This window comes from Microtus pennsylvanicus, chromosome 18, assembly GCF_037038515.1.
Source record: "Microtus pennsylvanicus isolate mMicPen1 chromosome 18, mMicPen1.hap1, whole genome shotgun sequence".
In the NCBI taxonomy this organism is placed as follows: domain Eukaryota; kingdom Metazoa; phylum Chordata; class Mammalia; order Rodentia; family Cricetidae; genus Microtus; species Microtus pennsylvanicus.
The window spans coordinates 29939802-29957073 of NC_134596.1; the positions used below are offsets into that span (position 1 = coordinate 29939802).

At 45.3% G+C, this 17272-nt stretch overlaps 1 protein-coding gene and 1 long non-coding RNA gene across 3 annotated transcripts in view; both read right to left on the reverse strand.

The window, feature by feature from the left end:
• The window catches only part of Btbd1 (BTB domain containing 1), a 30046-nt gene extending 21932 nt beyond the window's left edge, over window positions 1-8114 (reverse strand). The window contains exons 1-2 of the mRNA XM_075953307.1: window positions 7613-8114; window positions 1531-1687 (exon numbers count right to left, since the gene is read on the reverse strand). Of these exons, the coding sequence (XP_075809422.1) occupies window positions 1531-1687; window positions 7613-8028 (573 nt within the window). The 5' untranslated portion in view covers window positions 8029-8114. The remainder of the gene's footprint in view (window positions 1-1530; window positions 1688-7612) is intronic.
• A 3030-nt stretch (window positions 8115-11144) lies between these two features.
• Window positions 11145-17225, reverse strand: LOC142837374 (uncharacterized). 2 transcript variants are annotated; one of them, XR_012908257.1, is made up of 4 exons: window positions 17138-17225; window positions 15021-15138; window positions 14594-14636; window positions 11145-11843 (listed from the first exon to the last, which is right to left on the reverse strand). It is a non-coding gene; the product is annotated as an uncharacterized LOC142837374 (long non-coding RNA). The 2 variants fall into 2 exon arrangements; XR_012908256.1 differs by having other exon boundaries at window positions 14594-15138.
• Between the last annotated feature and the right edge of the window lie 47 nt (window positions 17226-17272).

Consider the following 17272-nt stretch of genomic DNA (forward strand, 5'->3'; position numbering starts at 1 on the left):
TACACACAGAAAGAAAGCCAGCTTACTTTCAGTTACTTTAGGCTGTGCACAATCAAAGCTGATACTGTAGACGACTGTAATTACTATGTAAAGATACTGACAATGAGAACTGGAAGGCTAAAGAAGCCAATGTTTCACCGAGCAATGAATTCACATTGTCAACCATCTTGCTACTGACTTTCATATGCAGATCCTTTACAGCCTATTTTCTTTCTCATTACTTAGTCTGATCCTGAACACACTCTAGATTAGAGAAAGCCCCCCATCCAGTGATGTTCATCTATTTGTCTAAGGTCATGTAGTTAGAAATGTTGCAGACTAGTATTTAAAATTTTAGTCTTACCATCACCAGAACCAGAACATCAACTGTCAAGGATAAAAACAGATCCGTTTTGTTGTTTGTTTTAACATTTCCTGCTGTGAGGGGACTGTGGTAAAGAGGTTTAGAGCATCAGCTCCAGCACCCAACGAACTAACCACACTAGAAATGACAGCCATAACATGACATGACTGCAGTCTTCACTTAATTTTAGGTAAAATTCTTCTCTTAAGGATTTATCTATTTTTATTTTATGTGTCTGAGTGTTTTGCATGCATGTATGTATATATGGGTACTGTCTGCATACACCAAAGAGCTTTGGATCCCCTAGAACTGGAGTTAAAAAGGTTAAGACATCATTTGGTGCTGGAAACTGAACCTAGGTCCTCTATGAGAGCAGCAAATGCTCTTTAACTGCTGAGCCATCTCTTAAGCCCCAATAAAATTCAACTTAGTGGATTCAACAGCTGAGTTTCTGTGCATGTGTGTGCACATGTATATAGCAGATATGAGCATACTGTGTGGGTATATGCCCACTCATGTGCACACAGAGGCCAGGGATGATATCAAATGATTTCTTCTGCCACTCTTCACCTTCTTTTTAGAAACAGGGTCTCTCACTGAACCTGAAGCTCAGCAGCTCAGCTAGGCTGGCTGGCTAGGAGTCCTGGAACTTACTCTGCAGATCAACCAGATTGGCCTCAAATTTAGATGGACAGAGACTTCTTATAAGCAACTTCTTGGAGACCTCTGGCAGCTGGGACCCCTTGAGGCTGAGCCCATCTGTGAGGAGCTCCACAGGCCAGGCTCCACCCCCTCCCCTCCACAAATTTCCCTAAGGGCCTTAACTGTCCATTCCCAGACCAGAGGCCAGGCTCTGCTCTTCAGGAAAAAACCCCCAGATCCGACCACCCTGGAAAGCTTCCCCCACCCCACCCCCTGTAAAGAAACCCTATATAAAATTGTGTTCTGCCCAGTTCTCTGCTTTGTCTCCCCAAGCAGAAGCAGCCACTCTTACTAGTCTTTCCTTCCCAATAAATCTGTTGCAAAGTTTGTTGTTTGGTGTGACTTTTTGGTATTCTTTGGCTCCTGACTGCCAGGATACCTTTCCATCCAAGCTACAACACTTACACCAAGAGCTGGTGTAAGTGCACCACCTCACCCAGCTCATGCCCAGTTTTTAAGCTACTATTTTAGCTCTATTTACTTACCTGAGTAAGTAACATAAAGGCATTATCCGCCCTAAGATGTTTGGTGAGAAAGTCTACACAGTGTGCTTCCAGGGCAGGGACTGCATATTTCTTAGCAGTATAAAGAGTGGTCATAACGGTTTCTGGCCCAATCTGAACTTCATCTGAATACAAAAATCTGAAAAGCAATGGAAAATTTTAAATAGATAATCAGCATTGTTTTAAACAAAGCAATCCCACCAGAATTAAACTTTAACGAGCAAACAAACAAAACCCCTGAAATTTACATCAGGGTAAGAGGAACCTGTACAAACATCGTATTCTTATTCCTGAGAGGTACGAAGTATTTCCACTTTCAGAGGAGGTTAAGCAGTGCTCAGGAGACCAAACAAATACATGTCCCTTAAGTGAAACTCTGGCTCTTTTTAGCACTCCATAGCTGTGTCCTAGAACAGTAGTTCATTAATGTCTCTCTCATCAAATCTGTCCACCTGAGTAAATCTACAGTTTGCTAAGGTCGCATTTCCAAATTTCTTGATAGCAAAGCCTTCTTATTCTTTAAAATTTTTCATAGTCATTCCTGAATTAGCTCAATGGCCACAGATTAGGGTGCTGCGGCTTTATTTAGGAGAATAGAATAATAATAATCCAGTTGGCCTGTATCCACAGGTTACATATCCATGGACTCAACCAAATCTCTATTAATAATACGTGTGAGAGGGGCTGGAGAGATGGCTCGGCAGTTAAGAGCACTGGCTGCTCTTCCAGAGGTCCTGAGTTCAATTCCCAGAAACCACATGGTGGCTCAAAACCATCTGTAATGAGTTCTGGTGCCCTCTTCTGTCATGCAAGCAGACCACTGTATACATAATAAATAAATAAATCTTTAAAAAATACATATGAGAGAGGAAAAGATAAAGGAATTGTGTGGTTCTGAGCCAGTGCTATCATTTACTTGCTGTGTGGCTTTAAGCAAATTTATCCCCGTGAGCCTCCAAGGAGAAGGAAACAGCAGTACCTACTGGCAATGTTGCGGTGAGGATAACCACGACCTAAAACACAGACTTCCAGTAGAGCCCGGCACAAGTTAATCTGAGTAAATGCTATCTGCTTATTAAATTTGATCTCATTCAAATTTTTTTCCTCTGTATTTTAGGGTATTTCTTTTCCCTCTTTTCTAGTCCTACCCAACCTCCAAACTGGCAATGATATTCAAATTTCTAAAAACTCCTGCATTGTTCCTGATTAATCTTTCTTCTTCTCTCCACAACTTTATGTCTTTGTTTTATGGATACAAAAACTTCCACAGGTTTCCAAGATACTTAACAGAAATGTTTAGGTTTCTTCTTTTCCCTCAAATTCATGTTTCCTTAAAATACATATGTTCTGTCTATCTTTGTCATTCACGTTCTGATTTTCTGTGTGTGTCCGGGGTCAACTCTAAATTCAGTAGTTAGCAGCTGTTCTGCTACCAGATAAAAATATCTTACAAATGCAAACATTTAAGATGCTCACATTAAACCCTGCCTTCCCACATTAATGCTGCTACACAGACCTTTGCTGGGTCACATAATTCCCAGTCACTATTCATCAACAAGTGTGCAAAGCCAATGTGTCAGTTTGGAGCCTACATTTTAAGAATACCTGGTAGCTCCTACTTTTGTCCAAGAAATGACCAGTGAGAAGAGGCGCATGGAAAGGATCTCAGAATCTGAGTCAAATCCTCCACCTGACACCAACCTTAGATGCTATCTGAAATCAATTCATGAAACCTTAAAGATATGCCAAACAATCACCCAGGTGATGCCATCAGCCCACACAGCTCTGAAGATAATGAAATGGCTGTTTAAAACCACCAGGTGTTAGAGTGGTTTGTTCTAGGGCAACATGTAACCAAAACACCCAAGAGATTAAATGAACTAGTGTACAAATCTGCCCATAGGGGAGAGAAACAGTGATTTAATCAAAAAAGGAAAACCCAAAATTATTACCTGAAGTATAATAATTACTGTCTTCTAGGTAAAGGCTATATTCTGTTAGAAAGAGGCCTTAGGAGGCAGACATTGAATAAGGAAAATGCCACCAGTAATTAGGTGGGGACACTGAGTAGACAGAGGAAAAGGGAAGGGGATCACATCCCAAGGCCCTTTAATATCTGCGAAGTATTAAACTGTATCCAACAGACAAAAGCTCCTAAGTGACTTGGAATCACAGAGACAGGAGCGCTCAAGGGAGGCGCTAACACACACTGTCTAAAGAGCAGTCTGGCTAGAGAAACGCAGGGCACGGCCAAGCAAGGAGAAATGTGCCTGCAGAAAACAAGAGCCCCAAAACTACAACTTGAAATCAAGGCCACAGGTCTCTTCCCAAGGAGTCCTGAGGAAGAGCACATGGGTGTTTTGTTTGCCCTCCCAGGGTTATCAATGGCTCACATCTCATCTCACCATCACATGCTCACTTCCAGGTCACCCTTGGTGCCATCCCAGCAGCTGACCACCCCGGAGCAGGAAACGTTTCCACACTCCTTTCCTATGACTGGTCTCGGGATGCTCCAGCTTCCTGTCTCACTTCCCTGACAGCTACCATATATCATGTTTCATCTCCCTTTCCCTACACCTGTGAGCTGCGAGGTCTCCAGGCTCACCCTTCCCTACACCATCCACTCTTTCTCAAGTTAGTTTCATTTACTGTCATTCATTCTTAACTTTCCCTGCTTCTACCCTCCAAATATAACCAGAATGTGACCACTTCTCATCATACCCACTCCCTCCGGGGCAGTTCTCCATCATCTCTTACCGAGGTAGTCTGCAGCAAAACCTCTTCCTTTATCACCTTGCTTCCCCTTTTACTCCCCTTCTAATCGCCAGTAACAGCCAGAGTTTTTAAGATGTAAATACGATCACAGCACTCCACTGAAGGAAAACCCTCTACAAGTTTTCTCACACCTGAGATGGAACTCAAAAGTCCTTTCTCAGTCTGGCAAAGCCCTGCACTCCGCAGATCTTTTTACCACTATCATCTTTTATCTCCTTAAACCACTCGAGTTTACGCTGGGAGTTTCCTTAACGAGTTTACGCTGGGAGTTTCCTTAACAGGAGAAAGTTAAAATTCTAAAATATGCTTCCCCTCTCCTTAGAAAGCTCTTTCTCTTATGGCGTGACCATTTTTCTTCAAAATACTGTCAATTCTTAATATTGTATTCTCCTAGTCTCCCCTTAACTATTCACTTCATGAGTGCAAGGACTTTTCCTTGTTCACTGCTGTATCCAACACCAAAAACATAAGCTGCACAGGGAGACACAGTATTTCTCAAATGAACAAGAACGCCGTTTAGAAGTCAGAGGGTTTTAAGTGAGCAGTTTATTAAAGAGTTTGAAACCCAAGTTCATAAGTCTGTAAGTAATGTTAATTAATTTAGATTGTAAAAGCAATAAAAATAAAGCCAAGTGGTGGTGGCGCACAGCTTTAATCCCAGCAATCGGGAGGCAGAGGCAGGTGGATATCTGTGAGTCTGAAGCCAGCCTGGTCTGCAGAGTGAGTTCTAGGACAACCAGGGCTACACAGAGAGACCTTGTCTCCAAAAACAAAACAAACAAAACCAAAAACAACAAAACAAAACCAGCCAAACAAACAAAACACAATAAAAATACAGCTCAGCTGACTTTTCCAGTTCAACAAGGTCTACCAGACTCTCTGTCACACAGTATTAAGTATGATATCAACGTCTCAAAGCTAATTAATACCTAAGTAAAAATTAGTTTAGGCATTCATTTCAGAATAGAAAAATGACCAGAACCTGAATATCATGAAAATATATATTTTACTAAAAACAAAAAATGAGAACTCAAATGGCACTGTATATTTCAAGGGTTCTAAAATCCACTTATTTCCTATGAAAATGGATTAGCACATGCAATGAAAACACAAATTAGAAACAAAAGTATGAAATAGCCCCCTCTATAATTTTATTCTAGCCCTAACAGTTTAGAGCGATAGTTCTCTAATTTAGCCAGTGTAAATATCACTTAGGAAAAGTACTTACAATGATTTAAGATTTCACCTCTAAACATGATACCAAAAGGAAAGAGTATAAACTTAACCTCCCAGTGGATCATGGCAAAGGTGGCCAAAGAATCATTTTGTATTCTTTTTGTTTCCTGGAAATCTGTGTAGGCAGGCACCCAGCGGCACACATAGGAATGTGTGTGTAGGCAGGCACACAGCGGCACACATATGGATGTATGTGTAGACAGGCACACAGTGGCACACAGCACACATATGGATGTATGTGTAGGCATGCAGCGGCACACATATGGAGGTGGAGGGCAGCTTGCAGGTGCAGGTTCTCTCCTTTCATGTCGGTCACAGGTAGCTAACTCAGGTCTTCATTTTAAGAAAGACTTCTAAACTGCATAATTAAGCAAGATAATATCTAGTCCTCCTAGTCAACTTCAAAATCCAAACTACCAGATACTAGCCTTCAGGCTGCACAACTATCCCATAAATCAAAGTGAATTAAATGTTAGAAATACGAGAACAAAAAAAGAAAAGGGTGCTATCAGCTTTCCAAACCAACACATCTTACTTGGCATATTGGTTTTCCTTCTGCCCTATCCCCAGGTACATAACGTTTGTTCCGTTCCTCCCCAGTTGCTACTAGGGTGCAGGAAATCCAAAATGCCATCATAAACACTCCCCACAGTATTACCTGCCTTTTCATGAACGTCACAGCGACTGCATTAGAGTCCGTCAAGTGGCCCTATCAATGCTTGTGGAACTCTTTATTGCCTTGGCTTGGCTTCTCTCCCCATTATTATGAAGAAAGCTACTGCAATTTTTTTTCAACGTTTCCTAAGTGTGGAAAAGAAACCTAAGGTGTCCAACTATTTTCCCAAGGCCTTTCATCAACATCCTTGTCAGAAAGTGTTCGTTCCTAGTTATTTTATAAAAGTATTTAATGGGTCAGCACGGGGGGGGGGGGGGGGGGGGGGGTTGAAAGTAGGTGGATTCTTATGAGTTCGAAGCCAACTTGGTATACATACTGAGCTCCAAGTCTACAAAATAAAACCCTGTCCCAGAAAATAAAAACCAAAACCCGGAACAAAACAAAATAAAAAAATTGGTGGGGGTTCATGAGAAGAAAAAACTTCACTATCTGAATTTTCACTTCCTCATTTACTAATGAGGTTAAACATTCTTCAGTCGTATTTTCTCTTCTCTATTTATCTTGTCCTTTGCCCATCCATTAATGGGACCTCAACATTTATTTCTAGTGGCTTTCTCGTCCACTCCGTATGCATCTTTGTGACAAAGCTGCGAGCCTCTGTGGCCACTTCTGCTCCACTGACCTGCCTGTGTGCGTCAGAATTACTCAAGACTGCTATCTTAAAAACACACCACTCAGGCGGCCAATCCATCCTAGCAGAATGAAGCCCACATGGTCTTCTGGGAGCTGGCTCAGTTACCAAGCTGCTTTTCTGGGCCTCAGTCCCACTTGTAAAATTGGGGTAAACAACACGCCATACCTCCTTAGCAGGACTGCTGTGATTAAAAACAAATAATAAAAATTAATAACGCCCCCCTTCCACTAGAGGAAACTAATCAGCTATCAATCTCCTACCCTCAGAGCATCGGAAAGCAAACTCTCAACGCCAGTAGCGGGGTTGCGGATACAGTAAATGTCACTTTGCAGAAACACGAAGCAGGTTAGCTGGTACCTGTTACGGCTATTACTTTGCCGGGTCTTGACGACAAACCGTGCGGAACCTGAAAACAACGAGTCCTCCAAGATCCTACGGCTAACCCCGTCCTCCAAACAAAAACAAATCTTGCAAGTGGGCAACCAGGGCAGCCGGCCCCGTCCTCTACTCTGCCCACTTGATTCTGAAGCCCGGCACTGGAATATGACAGCGCCCTTCAACGGCAAAGAGCACACAGCTGGGGCTGGCGACACTGGCCGACCTTCCCGAGCATCCCCGGCCGGGAAGGAACCGAGGGAGGCCGGCGCGCCTGGCCCAAGGTCACCCGGGAGTCTGCGCAGGCCCGGCCGGGTGCCGCCTCCCTCCGGGCCGCCGGCCACCGGCTCCCCGCGCCCGCCGCTCACCTCAGCAGCGCCAGGAAGGCGGCGGGCTCCACGTCCGGCAGCTCGATTTCGGCCGACGTCGTGGCCATGCCGCCGTTGAACATGGCGTCGAAGACCGCGCTGCCGGCCGCTAGGACGAAGCGGTGGGCGGGGATGCGCTGCGGGCCCCCGGCGGCTGCCGCGCCGCGGCCCTTGCCGAGCACGAAACGCACATCGCTCAGCAGCTCCGAGTTGAAGAGGAAGGCGAAGCGCTCCTTCAGCGACGCCTTGGTGGCCTGCCAGTTGTACAGCGGCTCCCGCTGCAGGGGCAGCAGCGGCCCGAGAGCGGACGGCGAGGGCGCGGGAGGTGGCGGCGGCGGCGGAGGGGCCGGAGGACCCAGCTCCGCCTCAGCTCCGGCAGCCGGCTCCCCGGCCGCGGCCGACCCGAGCGAGGCCATCCTCCCGCTGCGCGGCTCTAGCTTACTGAGCGGCCAGTCGGCGCGCCGCCGCCATCGTCCAGCCGCCCCGAGGCCGGCGCCGCCCCCCTGCCTTCCGGGAAAGGCGCTTCCGGCCGCGCGCCCCCGCCCTCCCGCGGGGCGGTGTTGCCGAGGCGGGAGGCGCGCGCCCGCGGGAGGGCGGTGGAGGTGGAGGCGCGCGCCTGCTTGCTCGCTCGCAGACTGCCGCCCGTCGCTGCTCCCCACCGGCGACCCCCGTTTCCGCGGGGTTTTTCCTGCCTCTTCGTCTTTGCTGCGACGCGAAGACGCGGCCCCAGCCCTCTTGGTGGAGGAGCTGGAAGTGGTGGGACCTCGAGGGCCTGGCAAGGCGGTTTGTGGAAGGGAGACGCCCTGATGTACTCGAGGCGAGATTAGATGAGATGGTGGCCCTGTCACCTCCCTGATGGCTGTACCGCTCTTGGAAACCCCATTAGCAGAGCTGAGAGGCTAGGACTCCCGCTCGTCTCTCCCCGGGTCTGCAGGTCTTCAGATCCCCCACCCCCCCCCACCCCTCCCATTTGTCCAGGCTCCACTTCGCCCTGAGAGAGTTCCTCCTCCATTTCCATTACTGTGGTTGAGGCTCCTGCTCAACCCTCTCCTAGGTCGTGTTTTCAGTTCCCATGCAGAACAAACCAACCCTGTAGGCCAGACTGCTCATGCCTGATCCTGTCTCACTCCTCTTCCCTCCAAAACAAAGAGGAAAGGCTGTGTGACTCTCCCTTCGGGCAGTGTTTCTGTGTGGCTGTCATGTCTTTCTTGAGTAAGTAATAAGCCTTTCTTTCTGCAGTAATAAGTGGATCGCAAGATAAATCAGTTGTTAGAGGCAGAAGTTAAAATAGATCCAGAAAATGATTCTTTACTAGGTGAGAATAGTTGGGGAAAACTTCCGGTTTACAGATGTCAGTTAATCCCAGAATCCTAAACTTGAATTCTGAAGTGGGATTGGAAAACAAATTTAAGATGATTCTTTCAAAACAAAAGCAAGATACCACAACAATCTTTTCTGGATTTCATAATTTAATCCTCATTTTTATGGCGATTAAAACAATCTGTAAAGGCTCTATTATTAATTTTGAAACTACCAAAGACGTGAAACAGTTTGGTGGATGTGTACAATTCAATGATCTATTGTAGTATTTTAAAAGTAGAGATTCACTTGCTCCCAAGTCTGATGACCTGAGTTTAATCCCCAGGACCTACAGGGCAGAAGGAGAAAACCGACTCCAGCAAGCTGTCCTTTGACCTCTAGGTATATACACCCATCCTGTGATGAAGGGATGTCATTTAAAAAGATAAAGCTGAGCGTGGTGATGCACACCTTTGATCCTAGGAGGCAGGGGCTTACTGAGCCCTGTGAATTCCTGGCCAACTAGTGAGACCCTGTGGTAGTTCGAATGTATTTGGTCCCCAAACGCTCATAGACAGTGGCACTATCAGGAAGTGTGGTCTTGGAGGGGACTGGATGACACACTTTTTGTTTTGTTTTGTTTTGTTTTTTTAGGCAGGGTTTCGCTGTAGCTTTGGAGCCTGTCCTGGAACTAGCTCTTGTAGACCAGGTTGGCCTCGAACTCACAGAGATCCACCTGTCTCTGCCTCTAGAGTACTGGGATTAACACCACCACCCGGCACACTTATTTAATCCAGACCTTGAGACTGGAGGGCACATCTTTTGCTGGGGGCGGTCTTTGAGGTCTTTTTTCTCTAGCTTTTCTCAGTATGACAGTTGACTTCCTGTTGCCTGAAGATGTAGGACTCCCAGCTTCAGCATCACATCGGCCAACAGCTGTCATGATCCCTGCCATGACAGACTGAACCTCTAAACTGTAATCCAGCCCCCTCAGTGAAGTGTTTTCTTTATAATAGTTGCTGTGGTCAGGGTATCTCCTCACAGCAATAGTAAACCCTAACTAAGACAGATTCTGTCTCCAAAATAAATAAATCCACAATACACAAAAATAGCCCAGAGGGCCAGAGAGATGACTTGGTAGGTAAAGGTGCTTTCTGTGAAGACTAAAGACTTGAATCCATCCCAGAAGAGACTGGCAGGTTGTCCTCTGACATCTGCATTGGCTGTTTACTTCAACGTGTGTACACACCTACAAACACACAAAAAGTATTTTAAAAAAAACCCTATAAAGCGGGAGGAACACAGTGTCCAATCTCTTTAGAACTAGAGAGACAGAGGTCTCTTGTGAATTCCTGACTCTACAAAGCACGTTCTCAGCCAGCCAGGGCTACAGAGTGAGACTCTGTCTCAAAGAAATAAACAAAACTTAAAAAAAAAAAGTAACCCACAATAAAATTAGTTGCTGTCACGTCCAAAATTCCCCTTTTCCCAAAATGGCAGTGCTGGGGATATTGTCCTAAGCAGGAGGATTTGGGGTAAACAGGGGTTGCTGTTGGGTAAGCAAGCCAAAGGTTTGCAGTAACTAGAAAAGCAGATCTCCCAAGGCAGCTGCTCTTCAAGAATCTCCCTTAACCCTCCAGGAACCAGCCAGTAGGTGGTGGTGCAAGCCTTTAGTCCCTGCGTTCATCTGCCGCAGAGGAAGGTGGATCTCTGAGTTTGAGGCCAGCCTGGTCTACAGAGTGAGTTCCAGGACACCCAGGGCTACACAGAGAAACAGTCTGGAGGGAAAAAAATCCTCCAGGAACCTCCCTTAACCTTGCCCCAAAGGTTAACTACCTCAGACAAGGGCACCTACTTCAAACCAATCCCAACAGCCCACATCATCTCAGCTTCTCCACCCTTCTGTCACTTAAAAGTCCCCTTGCTTTTCTGCCATTTTTCTCTCCTCTCTGCCCCCACCCTCCTTGATAGTTTCTCTGAGCCATTGCTTATAGTTCCATTACTGTTTTCAATTGTAGTGGTGTAAGAAAGATCCAGAACAATGCATTCTTGCTACAGAAATCAGCAGGCATGGGTTCAGCCATTAATGCTGTTATGGGGCGATAAAAGAGACATCTCACACCTAATGCTGTTTATAGTCAATTAAAAATCTTTTGATGCCAGCTGGCTAGGACCACACCCAGGTGTTTCTGGACCTAGATGTGGCTCCCAGCGTCTAGAACACAGGGTTTTTGAAGTTTTGAAGGCAAAAACCACTTACTGGCATCATGCTAGGTGTGGGTGGGGTGGGGAGGTGGGGGGGGATGTAGGAGTTCAGGTAAGCAGACAATTTTATACAAGCTAAATGGTTTGCTGGAGGGGGTTCTGCACAAACAGGCAATTTAACAGAAGCTAAGTTATCCAGGGCACCCTGACCTTCTATTTCCTACAACAGAGCTTGGTAATTTTCCACGGGATTCCTCGTCGAAGAGATCAAACTGTTGTTACAACTGAAATGGCCTCAGAAAGACCTGTATTTTGATTATAGCCATCTTAATCACAAATTAAGTAAGATATTCACCTCTGCAGGGCAAGTTCCCAGCCTAGGAAATTAACCCAGTGTCTTATCTCCCTATGAGACCTGCAGGTCCCAGGCTTCAGAAGCAATCAGCATTTATTTTGTTAGATAACAGTCACAGACCCTCAGTATCCCCTTCATCTCTTTCTCTCAGCCAGAGACGTCTCCAGACCTGACATTCCAGCATCCTACCCCCTCCCTGTCCTTTTGCCATAAAATGCTCCTGAGAAAAAAATAAAGTTTGCAGCTTGATCAGAATTCAGACTTGCTGTCCATTTCTTGTGTCTCCTGTCCCTTTCATTCCCATTCTTCCAGGGTTCGGATCCCGTTCATGTCCTGCAGGTCAGGATAATTCAGGATTCCAAGAAAAAAGACCTATGGAAAAATCAGTTCTACTTCAGTATGCTAACAATGAATAATACCAAACAAAACTAGGAGAATGATTTAATCTTGTTAAGAAGATGTCTCAGTCAGTAGTGTGCTTGCCTTGAAAGCACCTGAGTTCTAGCCTCAGAACGCATCAAGAAGGAACTGATTAAATTATGGTTTACTTATATAGTCTAAAAGTATAGTCATTTATAGAATGAGTACTGTAGGAGGCATGGAGGTCTTTGGGCTCACAGATAAGCACTAGGGAACCCAAAATGTTAAACACACAGGGGTGTTCCTTCAGAGGAAGGCATGCACACAGTCTCATTGCCCAGAAGGCTGGGAGAAGAGGTGGTGACCGCCTGGTGATCTGTGTGCTCTCTGTGCGGTCCGAGACCACACTGGACCCTCCCACAGATCTCTACCATAAGCTTGTTATTCTCGGTGAGTCTATAGAACCCATCTTTATGGAAGGTGGCACATGTCCTTTGCAAAGAGTTTTTATTCCTCCAGGAGATTTATATCTGCTTTATTATGCATGCAGGTTTGAATTTATTATCACCAGGAATCTTTTCATCAAATTGTTCTGTGGTGTGGATTCTAATTGGTCTTAATAATAAACCCGGAGTCAGATTGTGGTGATACCTTGTTTGTACAAATAAAGCTTGCCTGAAGATCAGAGGGCAGAGCTAGCTAGCCACTAGCTAACCATAGAGTCTGGAGGTCAGTACAGACAGTCAGGAAGTGAAATGACTGGCGGGAGAGAGGAACGGATAAGGTGGGAGGAGATGGGAACTGAGTCTCTTTTTAGCTGGGAAGCTCAGTAGCTAAGGTGGCTGTGGTTTGCTCCTTCATCTCTGATCTCTTAGCATTTTCCTCTATATCTGATTCTGGGCTTTTATTATTAAGAGCTATTAGAATTTATGCTATATCAGATATTAGGGGTAAAAGCTGAAAGGTCAAAGAAGCAGAACAACCAGCTAGGTATCCTGTCTCTGCAAATCTTCAGACTGAAAGCCCTGAGCTCCTCCCTCTCTGCCCAGCCATATCCCATCCCATCTCCACTTCCCTAGTGCTGGGATTAAAGGTGTGAGCCACCACCTCCTGGCTCTGTTTCTCTTTTAAACTGGATTTATCTCGTGTAGTTCAGGGTGGCTTTAAACTCACAGATATCCATCTGCTTCGGCCTACCAAGTGCTGGGATTAAAAGCCACAATGCCTGGCCTTTATGGCTAACTAGTGGTTTAGCTCTGCACTCTGATCTTCGGGAAAGCTTTATTTGTTATAGCACTTAAATATGCCTAAAAACATAACTAAAAATATGCCTAAAAAAAACTAAACTACTTGGGCTGGGCGGTGGTGGCGCAAGCCTTTAGTCCCAGCACTTGAGAGGCAGAGGCAGGCCGATCTCTGTGAGTTCGAGCTCAGCCTGGTCTACAGAGCGAGTTCCAGGACAGGCTCCAAAGCTACAGAGAAACCCTATCTTGAAAAACAAAAACAAACAAACAAACAAACAAACTAAACTACTTGGGGTCAGACTCCCAAAGTTTGATCCAACACTGGCTACTTAGGTTGAGCAGACGGCCTTTTTGCCCCCTGTGGATTGTTACTCTGCTGACTAGGGTGGTCACAGAGCCCCCTGCAGAGTATCATGTGAGCTGGTATGGAAAGCTCTTCAAGCAATATTTCCCAAGATTGGGCTCAAAAGATGGCTCAGAAGCTAAGAGCACCGGCTGCTTTTCCAGAGGACCCAGGTTCAATTCCCAGTACACACACAACAGCTCACAACCATCTGTAACTCCACCTCCAGGGGATTTGCCATCCTATTCTTGGCCTTCGAGGGCACCGGGCATGCAAGTGGTATGCAGACATACACAGAAATGGCAGACACAGCACCCTTACACATAAAATTAAAACCAAATATCCTCAGAACTATAATGCTGAGATAGAATGGAGCATGGTCGTTTATAGACAGCCTAGGTCGGTACTTCAGTACTGTAATATACTGTTATATTAATTAATAACAGTAATATACTGCTAGTGGCAGTATATTAACCAGTGTTGCCTTGACCTCTCTTTATTTCATTTTATCATCTGTAAAATGATTGCAACATAGATGCATGCTTTATGAGGAACTTTTTTTTTTGGTTTTTTTTCGAGACAGGGTTTCCCTGTGGCTTTGGAGCCTGTCCTGGAACTAGCTCTGTAGACCAGGCTGGCCTCAAACTCACAGAGATCCGCCTGCCTCTGCCTCCCGAGTGCTGGGATTAAAGGCCTGCGCCACCATCTCCCGGCTTATGAGGAACTTATAAGAAAAAAAAATAATGCAAAGCTAAGTAGAAAACTGGCCTGTGCAGCCTTTGTTACATACAGAAGTCTTTCGAACCTTCCAGCACACTTGAAAGAGGAAGAATGAAGTCACCGAAACACCTCTGTAAGGCTGTGCCCTGGAGTTCCGACTTTCCTAGGGCAAGAGAATGTTTTCTAGAGAGAAAGCAGAAAGACTATACTCTAAAATGATCAGAAGGTTATTGTTGGCTGTTGAGCGAATGTCGTCAGCATTCACAGTTGTTAGTGGAGACAGTCTCTTTTGTGGGGTGTTCTGCAATCCAGGGAAGACTGATGCTTCTCTGTGGCAGCTGTCACAGACGTTTACAGTACAGATGTGTGTTTTATAAACACAGGAAGGCTGATAAATGCATTCTGTGTGATTTCACAAGAAGGATGTGATTATCCAATTGAAGTCAGTGACTTACCAAGAATAGTCTTGACAGTAGACTTCATCTTGATCAACTATAACTGAGAACAAAGTTCCCTCATAAATTTGTACTTTGATGGAATGGAGGAAATCAGACTGATTGGCTTCAAGTCATGCAGATCTTGACTCTGTTTTTCCTCTACTACACATACGCTCTAGGGCTGACCCACAGCTATAGAAAAGTTCTGACCCCGTCTGTGTCCTGACACGCTGCTGGCTTGATTCACAGAGTAGGCGGGAGGAGTCTTCCAGGAAGCTTTTCCTACCTCGTCACCTCGCACTAGTGGTGGCAATTCCAGAAGGGTATCCTATTAAACCCAGCTAAGTGCACCCCACTTGGCTTCTAATTATGCTCTGACTCAGGGAAATTGCCATGGGAGATTTTCTTTTTCATAAGCAGCAGTAAACTAACTGATGCGAAATACCTTATTTTTCAAAGTCTATAAAACACAGGCTTGTGTGGAGATGTTGCTGGCGTCTGCTCCAGGGAACTGTCCTGAGTTTGAAGACGAGGCTTCTCCGTGGAGATGCTGTAATGGTTATCTGAAATGAAATAGAAAAAGCAAGTAGAGGAGTCTGGGGACATATAGGTGCTTGACAGGTGGATCTATCACATGTGACTGATAAAGTCTGCCATACTTGAAGAGACTAGGAAGTCCAGAAACTCTATTATAGACAGACAAACAAGGAAACATTTCATATTAGTGGGAAAAGCATGGAATTCACTAGTAAAGGTACTCAGTATAAAATCACTTAGCTCACATGAGTTAAATTGTATTTCTCTCCCTACATATTTGAAGTAGTAGTCTATATATTTTGAAATATGATGGGAATCTGGGTGTCTTGATCCATGTATGCAATCTCTGCACTCAGTGGCTGAGAGAGGTAGATCGTGAGTTTGATGCCAGCCTGGCATGCATTGTGAGTTCAAAGCCAGTCTGGGCCATGTAGAGGGATCTTGCCTCAACAACAACAAAACCATAATAATAAAAAGGAAAAGCAAGGGGGAACAAGGTCAAGAAGAAACTATAAAGGAACCAGAGTAAAATTCAAGTAGAAATGATTGCTCTTAAGGTAGGAAATGCTTTTCTAAAGAGAACATCAATACTCATAAAATAAAAAAATACAGGCTGTTCAGTTCTATCTACCTAGATATAATGCATAATTAAATCAAACGTAGAAAAACCAAAAACCTTGAGTTTACATGATTTATGACAAAGGTGTGGTGTTGTAAAATATAAAAACACCTTTGTAAATCAGTAAGGCAAATACCCTTCCCCCTCTTTCGTCCTGGAACTCAAACCCAGGGCCTTGTACATATGAGGGAAGCACTCTACCAGTGAGCTATATCCCCAGCTCAGTCTCCCTTTCAGTGGCTAAAGCAGTGAATTCCCTGGGGTAATTCAGAAGTATAAGCCCACAGTTTAAAAGCCAATGCATTTCTTACTTAAGCAATTGTGTCTATCTATAGTAATCTATCTTGGAGAAATGGAGCTGGGTGTAGATTTTAAAACAAGGAGCTCAAATTGCTATGCTGAGTTTTAAAGTGGAAATACCCTAGACAGTTACTCGACTGTTGTTCCAGGTTGGGCTCCCTTGCTTTGCTGCCATAAAGTAGTGACCCAAGGCATCTTGGGGACGAGAGGGTTTATTTCATCTTACAGGTGGCAGTCCATCATTGAGGGAAGTCAGGACAAGAACTTGAGGCAGGAGTCCGAGGCAGGAACTGAAGCAGAGACCGTGGAGGAACACTGCTTACTGGCTGGCTTTCCCTGCTTAGTTCAGGCAGCTCTTACACTACCTACTCAGGACAGCTTCCCAGGTGGCACCGCCCACACCGGGACAGTCCCGCCCACGCCAATCATTAATCAAGAAAATGCTCTTCAGACATGCCCACAAGACAATCTGATCTAGGCAATTCCTTAATTCAGGTTCCTTCTTCCCGCGTGACTGGGTTTGTCCCTAGGACGGCTGAAGCTAATGAGGACACACCTACAGTACAGTCAGCCGTGTGACGGGCTCAGGATTATCTGCTGGAAAGCCGTCTATCGATGTGAAAAGGTATTCTCAACCCATAACACTGACAAAGGAGGAACAGGCTACACAGCACGGGCCACACACACACACACTGGTTTGTCCTCTGAGCTCAGAATAAGGCATTCTATGTGAAATGCCTAAGGCTTTATGAAAATATATGCTCACTATATATAGGAAAACACATAAGCACACTGTTAGGTCTTACAGAGTGATAGATAAGGTTATGGGTGATTTTCTTCATGACCATTCACTGAGGAAAAAGAAAGAGGCTGGGTTTTTATAAGGAAACGTGAAGCAGAGACTACATTGAAGTCTTGAACGAGCTCCTGGGAAAGCTCCAGGACGGACCCCAGGCGCGACTATCATAAGCTGCCGTTGATTTATTTCCTTGAGCCCCTGCAGCGCTGTCGGGTATTACCTAGAATTGGAAGAGACGTCATTTAATCCGCTCCCGCCCCCACTGCAAGGACTAGAGGTGAGATTACAAACACGACCAGAGCATTACTTGTCCCACGAAGCTTCCTGTTTATCGAGAGGTGGAAACCCAGGGAGGCCTGCTCAGCTCGACGTCAAACTCCCGTGTTCTATATTCCTTTAAATACTGCAGCAGCAACGGCAATTTGCCGTGTCCTAAGCTAAA